This window comes from Chinchilla lanigera, unplaced genomic scaffold (genome assembly GCF_000276665.1).
Source record: "Chinchilla lanigera isolate Chin_1 unplaced genomic scaffold, ChiLan1.0 scaffold00123, whole genome shotgun sequence".
NCBI lineage: Eukaryota > Metazoa > Chordata > Mammalia > Rodentia > Chinchillidae > Chinchilla > Chinchilla lanigera.
In genome coordinates, this window is record NW_004955524.1 from 3752604 (window position 1) to 3771430 (window position 18827).

The 18827-nt window shown below is 42.2% G+C and overlaps 1 protein-coding gene and 2 long non-coding RNA genes across 3 annotated transcripts in view; 2 read left to right on the plus strand and 1 right to left on the minus strand.

Annotated features, from left to right (window-relative positions):
- The window catches only part of LOC102014392 (vomeronasal type-2 receptor 116-like), a 12194-nt gene extending 4150 nt beyond the window's left edge, over positions 1 to 8044 (minus strand). The window contains exons 1-3 of the mRNA XM_013507200.1: positions 7990 to 8044; positions 6324 to 7264; positions 4681 to 4803 (exon numbers count right to left, since the gene is read on the minus strand). Coding sequence (XP_013362654.1) covers positions 4681 to 4803; positions 6324 to 7264; positions 7990 to 8044 — 1119 coding nt within the window. The remainder of the gene's footprint in view (positions 1 to 4680; positions 4804 to 6323; positions 7265 to 7989) is intronic.
- A 3292-nt stretch (positions 8045 to 11336) lies between these two features.
- LOC106147180 lies at positions 11337 to 13185 on the plus strand. Its single transcript, XR_001231955.1, has 3 exons — positions 11337 to 11907; positions 12798 to 12891; positions 12998 to 13185. It is a non-coding gene; the product is annotated as an uncharacterized LOC106147180 (long non-coding RNA).
- A 1114-nt stretch (positions 13186 to 14299) lies between these two features.
- The window catches only part of LOC106147179, an 8984-nt gene continuing 4456 nt past the window's right edge, over positions 14300 to 18827 (plus strand). The window contains exons 1-2 of the long non-coding RNA XR_001231954.1: positions 14300 to 14543; positions 18346 to 18472. This is a non-coding gene — a long non-coding RNA (uncharacterized LOC106147179). The remainder of the gene's footprint in view (positions 14544 to 18345; positions 18473 to 18827) is intronic.

The following is an 18827-nucleotide window of genomic DNA, read 5'->3' on the forward strand; positions in this document are numbered from 1 at the left end:
GTATTGTCTGTATTGTGCTTGTGATATGTTGTAAAATGTTGTATGTCTGTTAATGTTTCCCTCCTTTTATCCTTAAAATAAAAAAAAACTAAAAAAAAAAAAAATTATCCAGAAGTACACATATATTATGCAATTATTTTACTACATGTTTATGAATTATAAATTCTGCCAAAATAACAAACAATTATTTTGATCACATTAATGTGATTAAATTCATTTGTCAACATTTTGGAATATAAGTTGAGATATTTTTGCACTTATTATTAATCTGTTATAAACATATGCTGCTCGTAATGCAAATCTAGACTAGGAGCAATTAAACCTGACAGAAGAATGTACAAGGAATTGGTTTTGCTGCCAAAATAGATGAAAATTAAAATGTTTTACATATATTGATCTATATAAATTAATAAAATCTTTTCTTTTCTATATGTATGCTTAGATTTCTTATGCAAATAAGAGTGCTTCATGCCCTTATTCCAGTAGAATGAAATTCTTAGGATTGAAAAGAGTACACATTATCCCCAAATTATAAAAATATTCAGGGGTAAACATTAATTTATTGCATCTGTGTTGTAGACATCATTTACCCATATGTCTTGTATGAACAGTGGATGATTAAACAAGGAGAAATCGAGACATCTGACCATGGATGGGAACACAGACTACTGTACATCTACTAGTTCTTCCCCAGATGTCTTAGTTACTTTTCTCACTGCTGAGACAAAATACCTGACACCCAGAGTTGAAAGAGGAAAGGTTTGTTTGGCTCACACTCTGTAGAGGTTTCAGTTCACGGTTGGCCGGGCCAAGGCAGGGTGGCGTGGCAGAGGGGCGTGGCAGAGGGGCATCGCAGAGGAGAACTAGCCCACAGCGAGCAGGCGGGTGAGCGCAAGCAAGCGACCTCAGCACCTTTTTTCTACTCCTGTTATACTCTATCTGGGCTGCCAGGATTAGAGTGGTGCTACACCAATCAGTGGACTGATTTAGTGATCACCCACCCTTCATCCCAGCATCACACTCTAGATCCAGCCCTCTCTGAAAAGCCCCACTTACGACTGCAGGTGGCTTTGGGGAGACATCTACACACAGTCCATAACACCAAATTAACCCATGAACTAAATACCTGCGATCCTAAAATGAGCAATATGATTGCAGAGGCCAGCCAATGCTAGACTTCTAAAGGCAATACGGGAGAGAACACTGTAAAAATAGCCTCAGACAAATTGCAGTAGTGAAACTTGAAAAGAAAAATAGAAAACTATGTACCAAATAATGCTTATAAATGTTTATAATCAGCATATTAAAAGCATGGTGCTTCAAAATGAAATAAAAGTGAAACAGGATTGAGAAACAGCAGGGTGTGTGCATGGAGCAGCGCCCATAGCCTGAGCTCTTCCTCAGCATGACGGCCTTGCTTTTCCTCTGCTGGCATCCTCTGTGCCCGGGAGATGTGCTGGGAAAGCTCCTGCTCATAAGGTGTGGTACTCCTGACTGGGGTACAGAAGGGCGGAGCCCGACCTGGGAGCAGGTTTGTGCTCAGGCACGGGGAGGTCTTCTCACATGCACAGGGCCTTTCACCTGGGATGGGTAAAGACCATGCTGGTGGCCACACTGTGACAGGCTGGGAAAAGGAACCAGGATGTACTTTGTGTGGACCTCACCTTTGATCCAAAAGGCCACCATTCTGTGCCTGATAGTGTTTATCAAAAATTTTATCCAAAAGTGCACATATATTATGCAATTATTTTACTATGTGTTTCCTGGACTTTGCTGCATTGGCCAAAATTTTTAGTGAAATGTCTGGTAGAAGTGATCACATGGGAAATTGGTATCATTTTTGTTTTCAGATTTGAACCACAAAATGCGAGTTATTTAGGGGAATGAATATAAATACCATTTATGGGATATAGACAGTTTCCTACTACTCCTAATATAGTGAGAATTATTGTTGTTGTTGTTTAGTTGTAAGTCATGGAAAGGTATTCAATTTAGTTATATTTTTCTTCATTTTTTGATATTATCTCTTTTCTCAGAACATAGGAGCATTTTATTTTATTTTATAAACCAAACTTAGTGATTTGTTCATGTTGCACTTTTTCTTTTTGCTGGAGGAGTTTCAATTAGCTCAGTATTACTGTGCTCTTGAATGCTTATAAATTTTACCACTTAGTATACTCTTAATTGGTATAAGAATTGTAGGGAGATATTAAATTATGGACTCCAGATTGTTAGTACATATGGTAGTGTGGAGAAGGACATTCTTTGATTAGAATGTGTTGAGGACATAATGATTTGTTTATTATTTGTTAGAGTTTCTTAAGATAAGGCTTCATTATATAGCCCGGATTAACCTTGAGTTTATGATCCTCCTGTCTCAGCCTCTTGAGTGCTGGGATTACAGGCGTGTGTTGGATTACATGTGGAGAAGGATAATCCTTTAATTATCCTTACTGAAATGTTTGGTATCCGCCCATTTGTACTAGCTATGCCCTTGGTTCTTGCTCAATAAAAGGTGACTGAATTTGGTATTTGAGGCTGCAGTCCGAAAGGCTGCAGACTTTTGCTTCTCTTGTTTTTCTTGTCTCTCTTACTTTTTCTTTTCATCTGTGGGCACCTCGTTCTCGGGACCTGACACCCTGAATAAAACGACATGGTACTATAGAGATTTTTAATTTTTCTTAGGGTAAATATGTTACCATCTCCTGTGATTTTTAAATTTTAAGTTAACTTTCAAATAGACTTGAAATTATTTGTACTATATTTCTATATAATTTTTCTATAGACCTTTATAAATGACCCTCTTTGGGTTATGATATTGTATTGTTTTTTCTCTTCTTGATCAAATGTCTTAAGGGGTGTCAGTTGCATTTTACTCCCCAGAATCAACATGATTTTTGCTTATTTTCTCTATGTATGGCTTTTAATTTAAGAAACACTAGCATTTTGTTTCTTATATTTTTTCTTTCAATTTGTTCTTTTTTCTCTAGTTTCTGATGAATATTTAAATGTAGAACTTCATCCTTTTTCATTTAAATAGACATAGTAACATGTAAATATACATAATATAGAGTGTATCTTTGTCTCTAAGGAGACAGGATTACTTTCAACACACAAGAGTTGAGAAGCAGTATTTTCAATTACAGATAATTTATTAATTACAGATAGTTTTTCTATTACAGATAGTTTATGCTATAATCTATTCTATAAACTAGAAATTATTGAGAGTGTATTTCATGAACCAGAAATATTCAGTACTTGATATATTAGATACATTGTTCTCTGTATGTGTATCTGAAACATTTAAATAAAAGTACTGTATCTTATCTCCAATCTCTATAAAGAATATAAACCCAAGTTAACTACACAATACATGGCATAGTCAATATTGCAAAGCAAATTTGAAATCATATCAAGTATCTTGTAAAACGAAATAATTGTATCAGCCAGAAAAAGAAATTAGAAAATTTGCAGTAGAACAATGATTCCACCAAGTCACAATTTAGTATAAATTCAAGCATATCCAAAGTAGTACTTACGTTACACAAACATCTTCAGCATTGGATTTCTGTAACTTTTCTACACCATGTCCTAACATGCATCTTTTATTACCTATGTTTCATTGACTTGGAGCCTCACTTTAAGCCTTCGAATATTACAAAAATAGGGAATATACCATTTCAGGCACTGTTATCCTAACAAGAATTTACACAATCCATCATCTCTCTGATAGAGCACCAATGCTACTGTCTCTGTAAAGTATCTCAGACATACTCACAAAAATATAGATATCAGCACTTATTAAATTCCTTTGTGTGAACATTGTCATTGCAGCTGTATGTCATAGACTAACTCAGGACACATTTCAAATACTGACATATAAATTCTAGACAAGCAGGGATAAAATCCAGCAATTGAGGTGACGCTATACTATAAGCATGCTGTACACCAAAGACATATTCTGTCTCAAACCAATTACAAGCTCTCTGAACACCTGCTTTGTGTTGAGAACAATAGAAAACTAAGGGCATGCCAAATTTTTGTCTTCAGTGTAATCTGAAGTACTTTCAAAGAATGTAGAATTCGTGTTTAATAATACTGTATTATAAACACGATGAAGGTGAAACTTTAAAACTGGTGTAAAACAATTTTCTTGAGAAGTAATATTTTCAGAAGGGGCACATACCTGTCATCCCAGCTACTCAGTAGGCTGAGGCAGAAGGACAAGTTTTAGGCCAAGCTGACACAACTTAGTGAGAAAGTGTCTCAAAATAAATTAAAAACGCTACTGCAGCTCAGTGGCAGGGCACCTATTTGTTCAATCTCCGCAGTGCCAAAAGAATAGGAGGAAAAGAAGACAAGAAAACAAAAACGAGCCAGTGTAGTTTAATGGACAGAAAGTGTGTTTTCTTTTTTCTTTTTGGTTTTTCTCTGGTACCGGGAACCGAACTCACGACTTTGCACTTGCCAGGCAGGCGCTTCTGCCGCTGAGCTAAATCCCCAGCCCTTAAGAAAGTGTGTTTTCAAGGACTAATTGTACTGAGTGCAACAAATGAATGTCTTAGTGAAAGAAGGAAGAATTTCGTCATTGTTGTCCTCTACAAATGTTTTCCATTTCCTGAATGGACAGGGAGAATATCAAAGAAAGGTGGAAATTTTGTCTAAAAGGCAAATTCTTACCTGTGTCATTGGCGATTTTGTTCTCTGGGCAACGGGTGCATCAAAACAGCAGGCAGCCTTTCCCTCCCGAGGGCTTTTTCTAAGTCCAGGATTGCAGCTCTCACTGCACACCCAGCGGGGAGTCTGAGGAAAAAATTATAAAATGATGACTTCTTAGACTTTACTTAACCCTTCAGGACTAGAGGGATACACTTCATTTGTACACATACATATACACAGTTTTATGATTAAATCTCAATCTTTTAGTAATACTAAATACATATATTTAAAAAGGTAATTAAATAAATATCCTCCATTCTCTTTCATAAGAGCATATTAAATAAGAAATTTCTTCAGGTTAAAAAGGAAGTTGTCCAATTTTGTATATAATTTCATAAGCAAAGTTGGGGGCACTAAGCCTATAACATTATTCCGGGTATTTGTGGTTCACAAAGTGCAGTATGATTATGCCCAGCGTACCTCTGTAATTGCTCTGGCCCACTCGATCATATTTTCAGATACAGATAATCTTTGATCAAGTGAAACATGTAGGGAAAATGTTCCTACTTTGACCTTAAGTCTAAGGCCTTCTGGAAAATTGCAGAAGTTCAAAATGTCATATTCTACATCCAGTTTCCTTCTGTCATCCAAGTTCACTTGGTCTCCAACAGGATTGTTAAATTGTGTGTTCTTCAGAAAAGGGTGCAGCTAAAAGAGACATCATCCTACGTGAACAGGGATTAAGACAGAATTAAGACAGAAAACTTGAATGAGGAAAGCAACAGCTTCTCTTTCATTCCTTTCCATATGCAATTTTTTTTTTTTGGTACTGGGAATTGAACTCAGGACCTTGCGCTTGCCAGGCAGGCACTTGTGCCGCTGAGCTATATCCCTGGCCTTCCATATGCAATGTTAACGCTGCCATCAGTGAAGTAAAACAAATGAAAACCTATGGAGGACTAAATATTGTATTATTCTTAAAATGTTACTTTCTGGAGAAATCTGTCATCTATGCCCACTTCATAAACACAATAAATGGATTTTAGGTCAAATCAGTTGTGTGATCAATGTTCTAACAACCGTTTTCATTTGGATTGTTCTCATCGTAGCTGCCTGCAAAATTGTGTGTGTGTGTGTGTGTGTGTGTGTGTGTGTGTGTGTGTGTGTTTTGTACCAGGAATCAAACAGGACCTTGCACTTCCCAGGCAGGCACTGTGCTGCTGAGCTCTATCCCCGGCCCACAAAATGTGGTTATCAGTTCCAAAAGTGGATGAAGAATGGAATGAGAAAACTGATACAATGTGTGCATTACACCATTAAATGCCATTTAGGTTCATAAAGGACGACAGGTTTCTCTGTTAGGCTTTAAGAAATTCTTGGTAAATATTTGGATTGTTCTAATGAAAATACTAGGTGGATGTGGCACTGACGTCCTTTAAATTAGAGCAGTGACTTTGCCTTGTATGTATATCCTGCTTGCCAGTGGCTCCTTTCTTGATGACCATTTCAACCCAGGTCAAGATTTACCTTATTCATGAGACTGGTGCATAGTCTCTTACACTGTTGAAGAAAGATTCTTAAGCTCCTTGGGTGGAGCACATGTGTAATAACTTAAGTAAGGTACCTTGATGATGCTACATATCACCCCGTGGAAGACACGTTACCTGCCAGGGGGCAAACACCATTGCTTCTCTGGTTTCCACGAGTGCCCTTTGTCCTTGCTGTAGAAGCATCGCATGGAGGGCGTAGGCCACAGCATACACAGCATTGTATATATTGTAACTCCCGTCACTCATGGCTGTGTCAAAACGATTCACAGGCAGCTGCACCAAAGAGGCACTGGGTGCACAGTCCTTCAGTTCGCAATCAGAGTCAGAGAAAGAGCAATGGAAAGTCTGGAACCAGTACATAGTGAGGTAAGTGTCTTCTGGGTATTTGGGAGGATTAGCTGTCTGGACAAAATTTTTGAAACCAGGAATCTCCTCATGGTGCTGTGAAACAATAAGAGTCCCGTGGAATGAGTCAAGGATGAAATTTCTCCCAGCCATGTCAGCATGCCATTGGGAGTTTGTCACCCAGACTCCCCAAGTCACTAAATATTGCCGGATATCAACATCGACTTCATTTAGACCGTCACTATCATAGTAAATAATAACCACATTTACTGACATTGGTTCCTTGATCAGGCTATTTTTGTGCTGCATATTTGAGACATATGACATAAGAGGATTTGAGATCATTTGTAGAAATCCAACACAGACGCCATTCCTGTCCATCTCTGCTTTTATATCTGAGAGAAACTGAAGACTTTTCTGACCTTCTGTAATGAGAAGTTCCACCCAGGTCCACCTGAAATGAATCATCAAGGAGACCATGGCAAGGGCCAGCGATGTGTCCTTTTGAGCTACCTGATAGAGAGAAGGAAACTGGGCAGTGTCTCTAAGCCTAGGATCAAAAGAACCGGAAGTAACCTGAAATGAAAAGGAAGTTGGAAGCAGCATGAGGAAGGGTGTTGACACACCCCAGTACCAGACCTGAAGAGTAGCAACAGCCAGATGCAACAGAAGGAGACGCTTGCTGCTCCCACTTTTAATGACCTCATTCACTAAAAGATTTTTATAAAATAGCTGATCAGACTCAGACTTCTACAACACATCCTCACTTTTGTCAAGCTGGACCTGGACATGACTTTCGCCGCACCTAATTTGTTTGTCGGCAGCAGTGTGACTCCCAGACAAAACCCAACCCAGTTCCCTGACAAACACAGGGCAGGATGTCATGAAGAGATAAGACAACATGAAATCTTCTGAGCACAGGACATCTGGAAACATCTATATGTTCATACCAGATGCCCCGAGGACTTTGAAACTGAGGAACTGGTGAACTTTGACCGTGGTTATTTGCTCAGATGTCCTCACCTGAGGTTCCTGAGCCCCCTACCACATACTTTGCCTTATCTCTCAACTTGACACCCCCTTGTCCAAGCCCTGTTGAAAAGGCTCTGCTTTTCTGTCTACCTCACAGACTGCCCTTTCACCCTCTGTCTGTCTGCACCCATGCACAATAAATTTTATGCCATGTTGCCTTTATACAAGCCTGGTGGTCCCTGCTGGTCTCTGACTCATGTTGTCCCTTACAACTTTCTTCTGCCCCTCCTCTTGGCTGAACACAAAAAGTATGAGTAACCACCAAGTCTCTGTCTACTTCCTGTTTGAGACTGTCTACTTCCATGATGCATAAACCCAATCTCCTCCTTTCATCCCTTCTAGGCAGCTTGTAATGGCCCCAGCAAAGACATGGTTTCATCTTTCCCCATCACATAACCCTCACCTGTGGAAACTTGTAGAGCTCCAGCAGTGGTCCAATTTGAGCAGAGGTTGCCCATGATGCTCCTGTTAGCACTGCGACAGAATTGCTCTCTCTCCTACAGGAGTAAATTGGGGATCTCATCCTGTCCTGTGAGCAAAATGAGGGAACTCTCCAGGACCCTCCAGTGACTGTAAAGGAAATTATGGAACTCGTAGCCCAGAGATACGTTGGGTAAAAGATGAGGATCCCTGTTGATCTCTTCTATGGCAAAAATGAAGGCCAGAAAATTCTGGTAGTTGCTTGGCTTAAGCTTGCATACAGCAGATCAAGGTCCTTAGGGAGAAGACTATGATTATACTCCAACCCAGTACAATAGCATTTGTGAACTGAATTTTTGTGTTCCTCCTCCATTGTCATATGACAAGGTCTAAGCTTGAGTTTGTTGGCAATAGAAGTTTTGTTTTTATGAGATAATTAGAATAGGCAAGGGCTTGAGGATGGACTCCTCATGAATTAGGTAATTTTCCTTACTAGAGTCCAGAGAGAGTTGCTTTATTATTCTGCTCTTTGAGGATGCAGTACTAAGACTTTTTTTCACTTATAAACTAGGAAGCAGTCCCTCTTACCTTTTCAGCATCCACACCTATTAAAAGAAATGATTATTGTTTTAAATTTCTGGTTGGTGGTGATTTTATGCAGCTGGTTGAGTTAAGACAATGTCCTAAACAAAAAAATTTAGTCTGTCTTTGGAAGAAGTGGCCTCCATGAAGTCCTAGAATTTCTAGGTACACAAATAACATAACTTTTACTCTAAAATGACCTTACAATAGTTTTCAGCTGTGCTGAGGGAAGCTTAAAGAATGGAAAAGCAGATTCCACTCATATTTGGTTTAGCGATGGTCCTTGATATCAAGAATTAAAACATTTGCACATAATATCACAATGTTAAACGCTTCATATTGAAACAAGTACATTCTGGGTGTGTCAGTGAAGATAAAGAATAATTTTAAATCAAATCTCTGTGACAAATAGAGAAACATAACCTCTGTTGGATGATTGTTATCATTTGGACAGGATTGTTGAAATTGCTTGGTACAATGACATATATTTTCCCATTTACACTACTACATCTCCTTAATCTTCCTAAACACCCTCATTATCAGCAGCATTATCTTTTCCCAGGTGAGGCTGTATTATCTTCAGATGTGAGGCTGTATTACCTTCAAATATGTAAAATAATATTTCTGTGTGCGAATTTGATCCTTTATGCGATTATGATCGGTACATTCATTTTCCTTTTAAAAATTTCTAATCCTACATTTATTCCTTATCTAATGTACTGAAAATAGTACAGCTATCTTAGATGAGTACTTGTTGGAGTTTCCATAGTGATAGCTTTGTGGACATTGCCATTCTACATCTTTAAAATGTTCCATATTCGTTGTGGTTTAAACATGTTTTTGTAAACAGGAAATAAGCCTCCCACGATGGCACCAGCACTCTCCAATGCCCAGCAGCCTAGAGTAGCCTGTGTGGTCACTGGATGTGATCTGCAAAGCCAAAACCACGGGAAGACTCAGAAAACACGCAGGGGTCACTGGATTCCACCCTTTCCCAGTGGAGAAAGGGAGGTACAGGAAGAGCGTGTCCTTTCACAGTCCTGCATGAGCAGTGGAATTACCCACTCCATGAGCTCCTGCACACTGCATCAGAGGAGTCTGACCGAGGAGCAGCACCTCAGGAAAATGGCTCCTTATTCTTAGTCTCATGCGTAAAGGAGCAGCTTTTTTGGGGGAGAGAGAGTCCCAGGCTGAATAAACAGGGTTCAGGTTACATGGTGCCTGCAGGGTAGGTGGGACTCCAGACTTCTGGGTGCCGGCGTGCGGAGGTAGAGCATCCGCTATGCTCACACACTCCTTCCCCATGTGCGTCTCACTGTCATGTGAGATTTCCACCTCGTTGTGTGACTTTTACTACACCAATAAGGCAAATGTTTCTACACAGTGTTGTTTTAATAATTATTGTAAGTACCAGTTTGCCACTACCTTCTGGAATTTGTTCCTTATCACCTCAGAAAGTGCTTACTATAGTTTGTAGTGTAGGCAGATCACTGTTCTGTGTCGGTGAGCCTGATTTCAATGACCTTTTTTGGCTGTGATCTCCTCGTATGTCTATATAGTATGTCCATATTGACCACAGTGTGTGATGGCTGAGCTGTCTTCTTAACCTTCCATCACCTGGTGTCTCAACTTTTTCATGATTTTGCACATATGACAGTGTGACCATTTATTTTGATCAGAAATCTGGGCCAAAATCAAGGAGAGTGACAAGAAGACAAACACGGGCTTTGGGCTGTGTTTAACCTGGCACGGGAAGAGACGTCTAAGTCACACAAGCCCCTAGCTGATTCCTATGTCACTGGATGGAGCAGTAGTCTATGGTAGACTCAGTGAAGACTCAAAGCCGGGGTGCGGGATGTGGCTCAGTGCTAGAGCCCTTGCCTAGTGCAGACAAGTCTCTGTATCTTGTCCCAGCACAACGAAGAAAACAGGCCTTACAAGGACAAGAGCATCAGGTTAGGGAAGAGGACAGACAGGAGAGGGCTCAGGAGAGTGAGAGGGAGGGAGAGTGAGTTCCTTGAAAAGAAAGGTTTTGTTACCATCTGTTTCTTTTTTGTAAGAATAGTTTGGGTTTAGGTTTGGGGCTCTGAGTAACTACTTTGCTTTTTTTTTTTTCCCCTGGTACTGGGAATCGAACTCACGACCTTGCGCTTGCCAGGCAGGCGCTATGCCGCTGAGCTACATCCCCAGCCCTGAGTAACTACTTTGAAGGCTGTGATATCTGGTGTACTGTTATTCCCTTATTATTCTATTATGAAATTTTGTTTTTGATAAAATTGAAAAAAAATTTTTTTTAAAGAAACAGTGACCACGAGGTGTCGCCGCAGAACCAGCGTGGGCGCATCGGCGCTGACCGTTCCTGGTGGCTCAGGGAAGCGGACACCTGGGCGCGGGAGCGGGGGAAATAATCCAAACGCGGGCTCGGCCGGCCTGGGCCTTGATCATCCGAGCCGCATTTCTCACCCAGACCCGCGCCAGGCAGAAGCGCCGTCCGTCCCCGCCGCGGCGGCACGGACCCTGAAGCTTGAGTTCTGGTGAGCTCAGCCTGTGAAACCCGACTTGGGATGAGTCGTAGCAGAAGTCAGGGCGTGAAGAAATCCCCGCAGGAAGGAGCGGCCCGGGTGCACCCTTACCTGGACCCTCACTGCCAGCCCTAGTCCACCAAGGGGGCGCCCTCTGTCTGTGGCAGTGCCCTGCGCCGCGCATCGGCGGGGAGGGCGGCTTTGCTCAAGTGAGTCCGCAGGGAGGCTTCCCCACCCAGCCGGTCAGTGTGCGCTGACGGCTCCTGGGGACGAGCTACCGAGCGCGGCGTCGGCCTCCGTGTGAAGCGCAGACCCTCTGTCTTTTGCTGTTCAGTGCTTAGCTGAGGTCCCACCAAGTTTCACTTAGGGTGCAGAACACCTTCCTCTTCTCTCAGCAGAAAACCCGCCCCTGACGCCGCCTGTGGTTCAGAGCTTAGCTTCTCGTCGCTTTCGCTAAACCTGGCACAGGCCTGGAACGTGCTGCGTTATGAAAGCGGCTATTCTCCACCTCCTGAAAACCCCGACTGCGTTAGTGTTCTGAACATAACCTGTGTTTGAGCTCCAGCACCTACCCAGGTCTCAGTTAAGACAGTAAGTGTACACTGAGCCCGGTACGGACAGGTTGAAAATATATCCACAGCATTTCTCTGCGGCCCTGGAGAGTGCAGCAGGGCAGACAAGCCGCCTAGTCCCTCAGGCTGATGTTCGCTAGGTTTGAAACTCCTCCACTGAAAAGGTGGGGTCCAGTTGCTCCGCTGAGCACGTAGTCTACCACTGGGCCGCAGCCCCGGCGCAAGGTTCGTATTCCGTACGCAGTGGGATTTCCCACTCACTTTCCATTACTTGGTCTGCTAGGCACTGCTTCTGCTGGAGTGCTTTCGTATAAAACCTAAGGTACTGCTAGAAACCAGTAAACTTTCTACAGGGAATTCATTTTTTCCTAAGTGATTTCTTTACAGGACAGATGCCTTTTTCAAATATTTTAATCTTGTTTATTGTCTCATATTTTCTCAGGGAGAACAATTTCCAACCTTCCTGTAGCAAGCACTTAGTATCATGTAGTCTATTTCACAGCTTTCCTTAAACTTGGGGAAGCTTTCCTTTAAAAATAACCATTGGTGCAAATGTGGGAATTTGCATCCCACATCATATACTCTTTTACCCTCCTATTTCCAAGAGAGCTTGGGCTAGAGAAGGGAGGGTCTAGCCGGGCATGCTCACAGAACAAGCTTAGGACTTCTGGCCCGGGAGGAGGCGTTACCTCAGCAGGGCACTTTCTCCCCAGACAGCATCATCGCAGCCTACAAATCTGCCCCCCGGTTCCTACTTCTTGAACTCCATCAAGTATCTTATGTCATCTTGCAGAGGGGCCAAGTCCACATGAACGGTGTTATGGGTGTCCCCCCAAAGCCTCCTGCAGCCTTGGGCAGGCTTTTAGAGTTTGACTGATTATGGGTGTGAGAGCTACACCTGCCCTGGGGTGGATAGTTTGCATATGCAAGGGAGAGGAAGAGGCTGCTTGCCGCCATTCCTCCCTTTTGTGTTTGTTGCTTTTGCTGTGTTCTGCCGCCATGAGCTGTAGCCCTCTGCCATGTGCCACTCTGCCTTGTAACCTGCCAAGTATGGACTGAAACCTCCACAAACTGTGAGCTAAATAAACCTTTCCTTCCTTAATTTTGGGTGTCAGGTATTTTGTCCCAACAAGGAGAGAAAAGTAACCGAGGCAAACAGGTGACGGAGAGAAGGAACAGCTCTAATATCTTCCAGCACCACACATCATGGTGGGTTTTTACTCTAATCTCTTCTGGCTACATACATTTTTAAAAAGTTTTGACACCTTGTGGAGTAACAGAATTTATGGTTCTTTCTTTTTACTTTTTTCTGAAGTGCTCTGACAAGTTTAAAAACTCAGAAGATCAGACTGGCATTTCCTGTTTTTACCCTGCATGATGTTTATTTGGGCTGTCGTCAGGTGGATGAGGAGCTCCAATTTCAACCCATAGTAAAGGAATTTGGCCTTCTGTTGTATAGAGGGTTGGTAAAGTATTCTCAGAATGTTTTAAAAATAAAGTGGTGCTCGGAATTCGTTCCAGGCTGATTGATTTAAATGAAACCTGAGCCCTGTACACCCTGGGGTAGCTGGAATTCTGCTGTCAAGAAAGGTCTGGTGCACTGAGAACTTTCAATGGCATCACAGCTATGTGGTGTGTTTTTGACACTTGTGGTATTAGAATATGCAAAAATGGGACTTTAAATTATTATTATTATTATTATTATTATTATTATTATTATTTTTCTCCAGTACCAGGAACCGAACTCATGACCTTGCGCTTGCCAGGCAGGTGCTTTGCCGCTGAGCTAAATCCCCAGCCCCTAAATTATTTTTAAACTTCTAAAAATGTCAGAACAAAGTTAGAATGTTTGATGTTTTGTAATTTGAAAGCTCCTGCCTCTGGCTGCATTTATAACACAGTGGCAGAGCCAAGCAGTTGCCACAAAACTCATGGCGCCCTCCGATCTAAAATATCTACCTTTGGCCCTTGGCAGATAAACCTTTGCAGACGCCTGTGCTAAGTCGGTTATCGGCGGCTTAGGGATGCTCTCCTAACTGCTGACATTGGTGAAACTCCCGTCACCTGGGCGTCTCGGCCTTATTCGTCAGTAACTGGGTTGTTAGTTCCCAGTATCATGTAGAACGGGTTGCAATCCAGAAATAACCACTTTTCAAATTAAATTCAACAAAAGCAAAGATGCTCTAATTCTTTTCACATTGTTTATTTTTTCTTTAAATTCTTGCCAAAAATATTCACCCGTACCATTATATGCATAGGTATGAAATACTGACACTGAAGAGGCAGAAATACTTATAGCTCAGCACAGGTTCCGAGTTTTTCAGCCTACAAAGGCCCACCGTTCCGGTGGCCACGCCTGGGCAGGGTCGCCATGAACTCACTGTGCGGGAACACGCTGATCTTAACAAGGGCACCACCGGGATATTTTTGCCACGAAACACCACATTCTTTATAAAAATACTGTTGTCACGTTCAAATCAACTGTAAGAATTTAAGCAAATGTGGAATTCTTTCAACTGGGCATCTCTCACTTATGATAAGATTACGGTGCATATTTATTTGCTTAAATTTCTCAGTCAGTGTTATTGAAACTTTAGATGTGACCGTTTCACAGCAAGTGAAAGAAACTGGTGCATCGCTCAAGAAGCGCCGAGAGCGCTGCCCGCTTCCTTACACGCACACACAGTTAGATGCCCGCTTTCTTCCGGATGCTCTCCTGGGAATATCATGGAAAAGGAGGCGATGATGTGGGATGCAAATTCCCATGTTTTCATCAGTGATCATTTCTAAAGGCAACTGTCCCCAAGTTTAAGGAAAGCTGTGAAGTAGTCTACATGACACTAAATGTCTGCTTGCTACAGGTAAGTTGACGGCAAAGGCCACCATCTAAGTCACTCTCACGCTGCGCCCTCTACAGTGGAAGCAATGGGTAATCACCATGGTGTGCCTGTTACCTGTAAGTCAAATTTGCAGTTCTCTTTTCTTATGTAGTCAGTGCAGTCCTGGAGCACACAGAGAGCTCCTGAGGGGTGGAGTAGTACATTCATAACAAATTAACCAGAAGGTGTCACTTCACTTTATCACTCCAGAAATTATAAGCAGGACCTACAATGTTATCGTACCAGCAGTTTATTCGATGCTGGGGTCTGGACATGGAAACAGCATTTTACACTTGTGTCACTCCTCTCACAGGCCCTCTGCCATGCCCAGTCCCTGTCCAAAAGGTGCAGAACTCCATACGCCTGAGGCTCACTTGGCTTTTCAATTTTTTCAGCAGCAGTGAGGCAGAAAATAAAGCAAACATGGACCTTTGAGTGTGGGAGACCAAATAAATCTAAAAAGAGTGTCGGATCTTCTCAGAGCTGCACAAAGAATCCTACGCATACTCAATAGTATGCAGTGCTATGGTGAGGCTTCTTGTCTTAGTGGTGAGATTTATTTCTAGTGAGTCTCTGCACACAGAAACTCCATAACCTTGAACCTTTTGGAAGTGGATTTGCAGACGTTTTGGGGGGTGTTCCTGCATGTGGCCTTGCCTGCTACAATGAGCCTTGCAAGTACAGTGTGGGGTGCTAATTTTTCTCACAAGATACTTCTTGTACATAGAAACATGATCTCACTCTTCTATATTGGGCCAGTTATAAATTAAATTTGGCCCCTTAAAGAGATCAGAAAATTCTTTCATTGTGAGCTTCTGCCACTTTACATTTTTAAATGAGAAATTCCAGGCTGGGTTGAAGATACATGTGGAGGCTCTGTAATATAATCATCAGTGTCTTCACTGCACTGTTGATCCTTTGTGAGAATTAAATTTCAAAACAACAGGTTAGGTGAAAACTGGGCCTTAATGATCCCTTAAGTTCATTGAAAAATTAATTAAATCTGAGCATAGTGGCACAGTACTGTAGACCCAGCGACGTGGGAGCTGAGACAGAGATGAGATAGACCAGGAGTTCGAAGCCAACCTGGGCAACTCCCCTGCTCACTGCCTCCAGCTGCCTCCCACAGATCCGAGTGTGGGTGATGCACAGCAAGGGACACTATTCTGCCCTGGGTGACACAGGGTGGCAGAGGGACACTAAAATCAAACTGTTCTTTCCCTTCTGACCCCGTCGTAACCTGTCTGAGACTTTTCCCTTGGGTGTATAATTGTCCTCATTATATCATGAGATCATTCAAAATAGTGTGTGTGTGAGATGTGTCAACATCATGATTAGGCAATACATGGCTTGAAAAGTTTACTTTCTTACTGACATTACGTAGCCACTACTTTTACGGCGGTGGCTTAGGCAAGGCAATCAGTAATAGGACAGAAATTAACAACGGCTTCAAGGTCCAGCTGAGGTGTTTCCTCACAGAGCAATTATCATTAGAACTGTTTTTCCTCTGCCTCAGCGATTTGTTTGCCTGCGAGGGAGAGGAGGCTGGGGACACAATTACCTTTCTTTGCTTAAATTAAGACTGTTTTGTGGTCTGAGGCAAGGTTGGAGATGATGGTGATGACGGCTGTTCCAGCAGAAATGCTGGACTTGTGTCAAGGCTGCAGGTCATGATCACAGTCACCAGAGAGTGCAAAGTAGCGCACGATGATGGAGTTTGGGTCTCTGTCACCTGCTCTGTGCCCGGCGGGCATCAAACGCTGATGCACATTTACCAAGTTAAGCTCCATTAGGTGTCAAAAAAGCAGGCCAAACACCCAGAACAGAGCCTCATATGTATTAGGTCTTGGTAAATTGTTTTCAAAGACATTTTTAGCCCTGATTGTCTCTGTAGAAGCAATGACCTTATCATCTTTTTTTAAAGTGACAACATCTACCAAAACCCCCATGGAGGGTTCAAGTCTCCCATCTGGAAATGTGGCACATGGATGCAAAATAAAGACAAAGAGAGAAATTTCTGCTGTTGAGCAGCTCTGGGATGGCCAGTGCTCTCTGTGGAACAAAAGGCCACAGGTCCAAAACCTCATGGCTTTTATTGGTATCAATCAGGAAGGTGGGCGAGGGTCACAGCAGGCTGCCAGGGAAAAGAAACTTTGCAGGCCTTGGCTGTAATGAGAAACAGAGCACTTCTGTACCAGGCACAAAGGCCTCCAATTAGCAATACAAGAATAGCTTGACGTATGCAAGGCTGGCACCGTTACTGCCAGGAAGATTTAATTCTTTTTGAGTTCCATGGCCTGAGCTGAGATGTCATCTCATGTCTTAGCCCTGGAATCTCACGGGCTCCTGCCTGAGCACCCATCCTAGCTATTGTGGGGGGTGAGACTCTAGTTTAGCCAATGAAGGGAACATCTGTTTCAATATAGCCACCTCTGCATATCTCAGTGAACAGGGTTGGAGGAGGGGTCTGGGAAAGATCGAGGCGAGGGATTTTGTTTCTCCAGAGAGCGCAGCTTGGTGGTCTTCCACAGGAAGATTCTGGTGTCTTATCAGTTTCTGCAGAAAAAAAAGCTTCAACAACAAAGGCAAACAGCAGCTACATGGTTTAGTGTCCACATACCAGTTGCTTTTTTTCGTTTGTTTGTTTTTTTTTTTTGGTTTTTCTCCGGTACCGGGAACCGAACTCACAACCTTCCGCTTGCCAGGCAGGCGCTTTGCCGCTAAACTAAATCCCCAGCCCCAACCAGTTGCTTTTTTTCCTTCATGGGGCTATCACAGGAATGTTAGAAGGCATGACAGAAACTACCTTTAATTCTGACCAAGCCTCAGAGATAAGTTTTATTTTGTGTAAAGTCCTGGAATACTTTCTAAAATAGTGCTTTAGTTGTAAATAGTAGACACTTTACAGATTGTGTAGTCCTTAGCCAAGATGCTATTTTCAGGTTTTGGAGATTTTTTTTGAAAGAATGGGACATTTGTACAGGTTACATGTAAACTATACCCACTGCATTATGACATCATGGAAAATGGTGTGTGTTCAAGGTCTTTCAATGCTGCAAATGATAATGCAAAATACTGTTTGAAAAGCTTTAGGGATGCTCAACTTGAAAGACAATTAACTAAAGCTCAGGCAGTACAACAAAAAATCGATCTCCAAGTTGAGAATAACATCTTTGTCACTCTCCTGCCACTGGTAGAAAATATTCAGTTCACAACCTTAAGGATGGGAAGTTTATTTTGGTTCATGGTTTTATGCCACGTTTGTCTGGCTCCAGGGCAGAAACAGGAGGGCAAAGGCGTATGGCAGAGAAAGAACACAGAACCCATGGCAACCGGAAAGCAGAGAGATGAGGGCAGAGCCTGAGAAAAGAACGCACCCTTCCATGTCTCACCCCCAGTGACCCATCTCCAGCCAGGCCTCACCTTGGAAAAGGACATTTAGCTACTAAACTCAGTGGAGCTGAGTATGGCGTGCCCACAATCCATTCATCTTCAAAGCCCAACCTCAAAAAACCCTGAGGCTTTGGGGGGACGTTCTAAATCTAAATTATAACAAATACTATAAGCCACGTTTCTTTTTTCTTTTCTTTTCTTTTTTTTTTTTTTGGTTTTTGTTCCGGTACTGGGAATCGAACTCATGACCTCACCCTTGCCAGGCAGATGCTGTGCAGCTGAGCTAAATCCCCAGCCCTCTTAAGCCACGTTTCAATTCCAAGAAATTCAAGATTTGAGGGAGGTAGTGAGCGCAGGGTGGTTAATCGCATTCAATGCTGTTACTGTGCAGGCTGCTTCCAGGATGCACCCACTTCCTGCTGGGTTTCAAATTCAAGACAATCCTGTCCACATGACCCTCTTCTGGAAATCAACTGCTTAACACCTGCACGAGCCTTCTGAAACACTGGGTCTCTGGAGTAAGTGATTCCGACATTCATTCCTTTCTCCAGATATGACACAATTATCCTCCATAAAAAATAATCAGACAGGAGGCTTAGTGTCTTGTTGAGTTGTCAGAATTTAAAGAAAAGGCAAAGGAACAATAGGTGTACTGCTGAGGAGCAGAATACAATCTCAAATTCAAAGTAAGTCTTCGTGGTGTTTAGTCAGTGTGATGAGCATTTCACAGCGGCTCCTACTCTGGAATGTTACATAATTCTTTTGGAAGATTTATTTTTTTTAAATTTTTTTTTATTTTAAAGATAAAAGGAGGGAAACATTAACAGACATACAACATTTTACAACATATCACAAGCACAATACAGACAATAC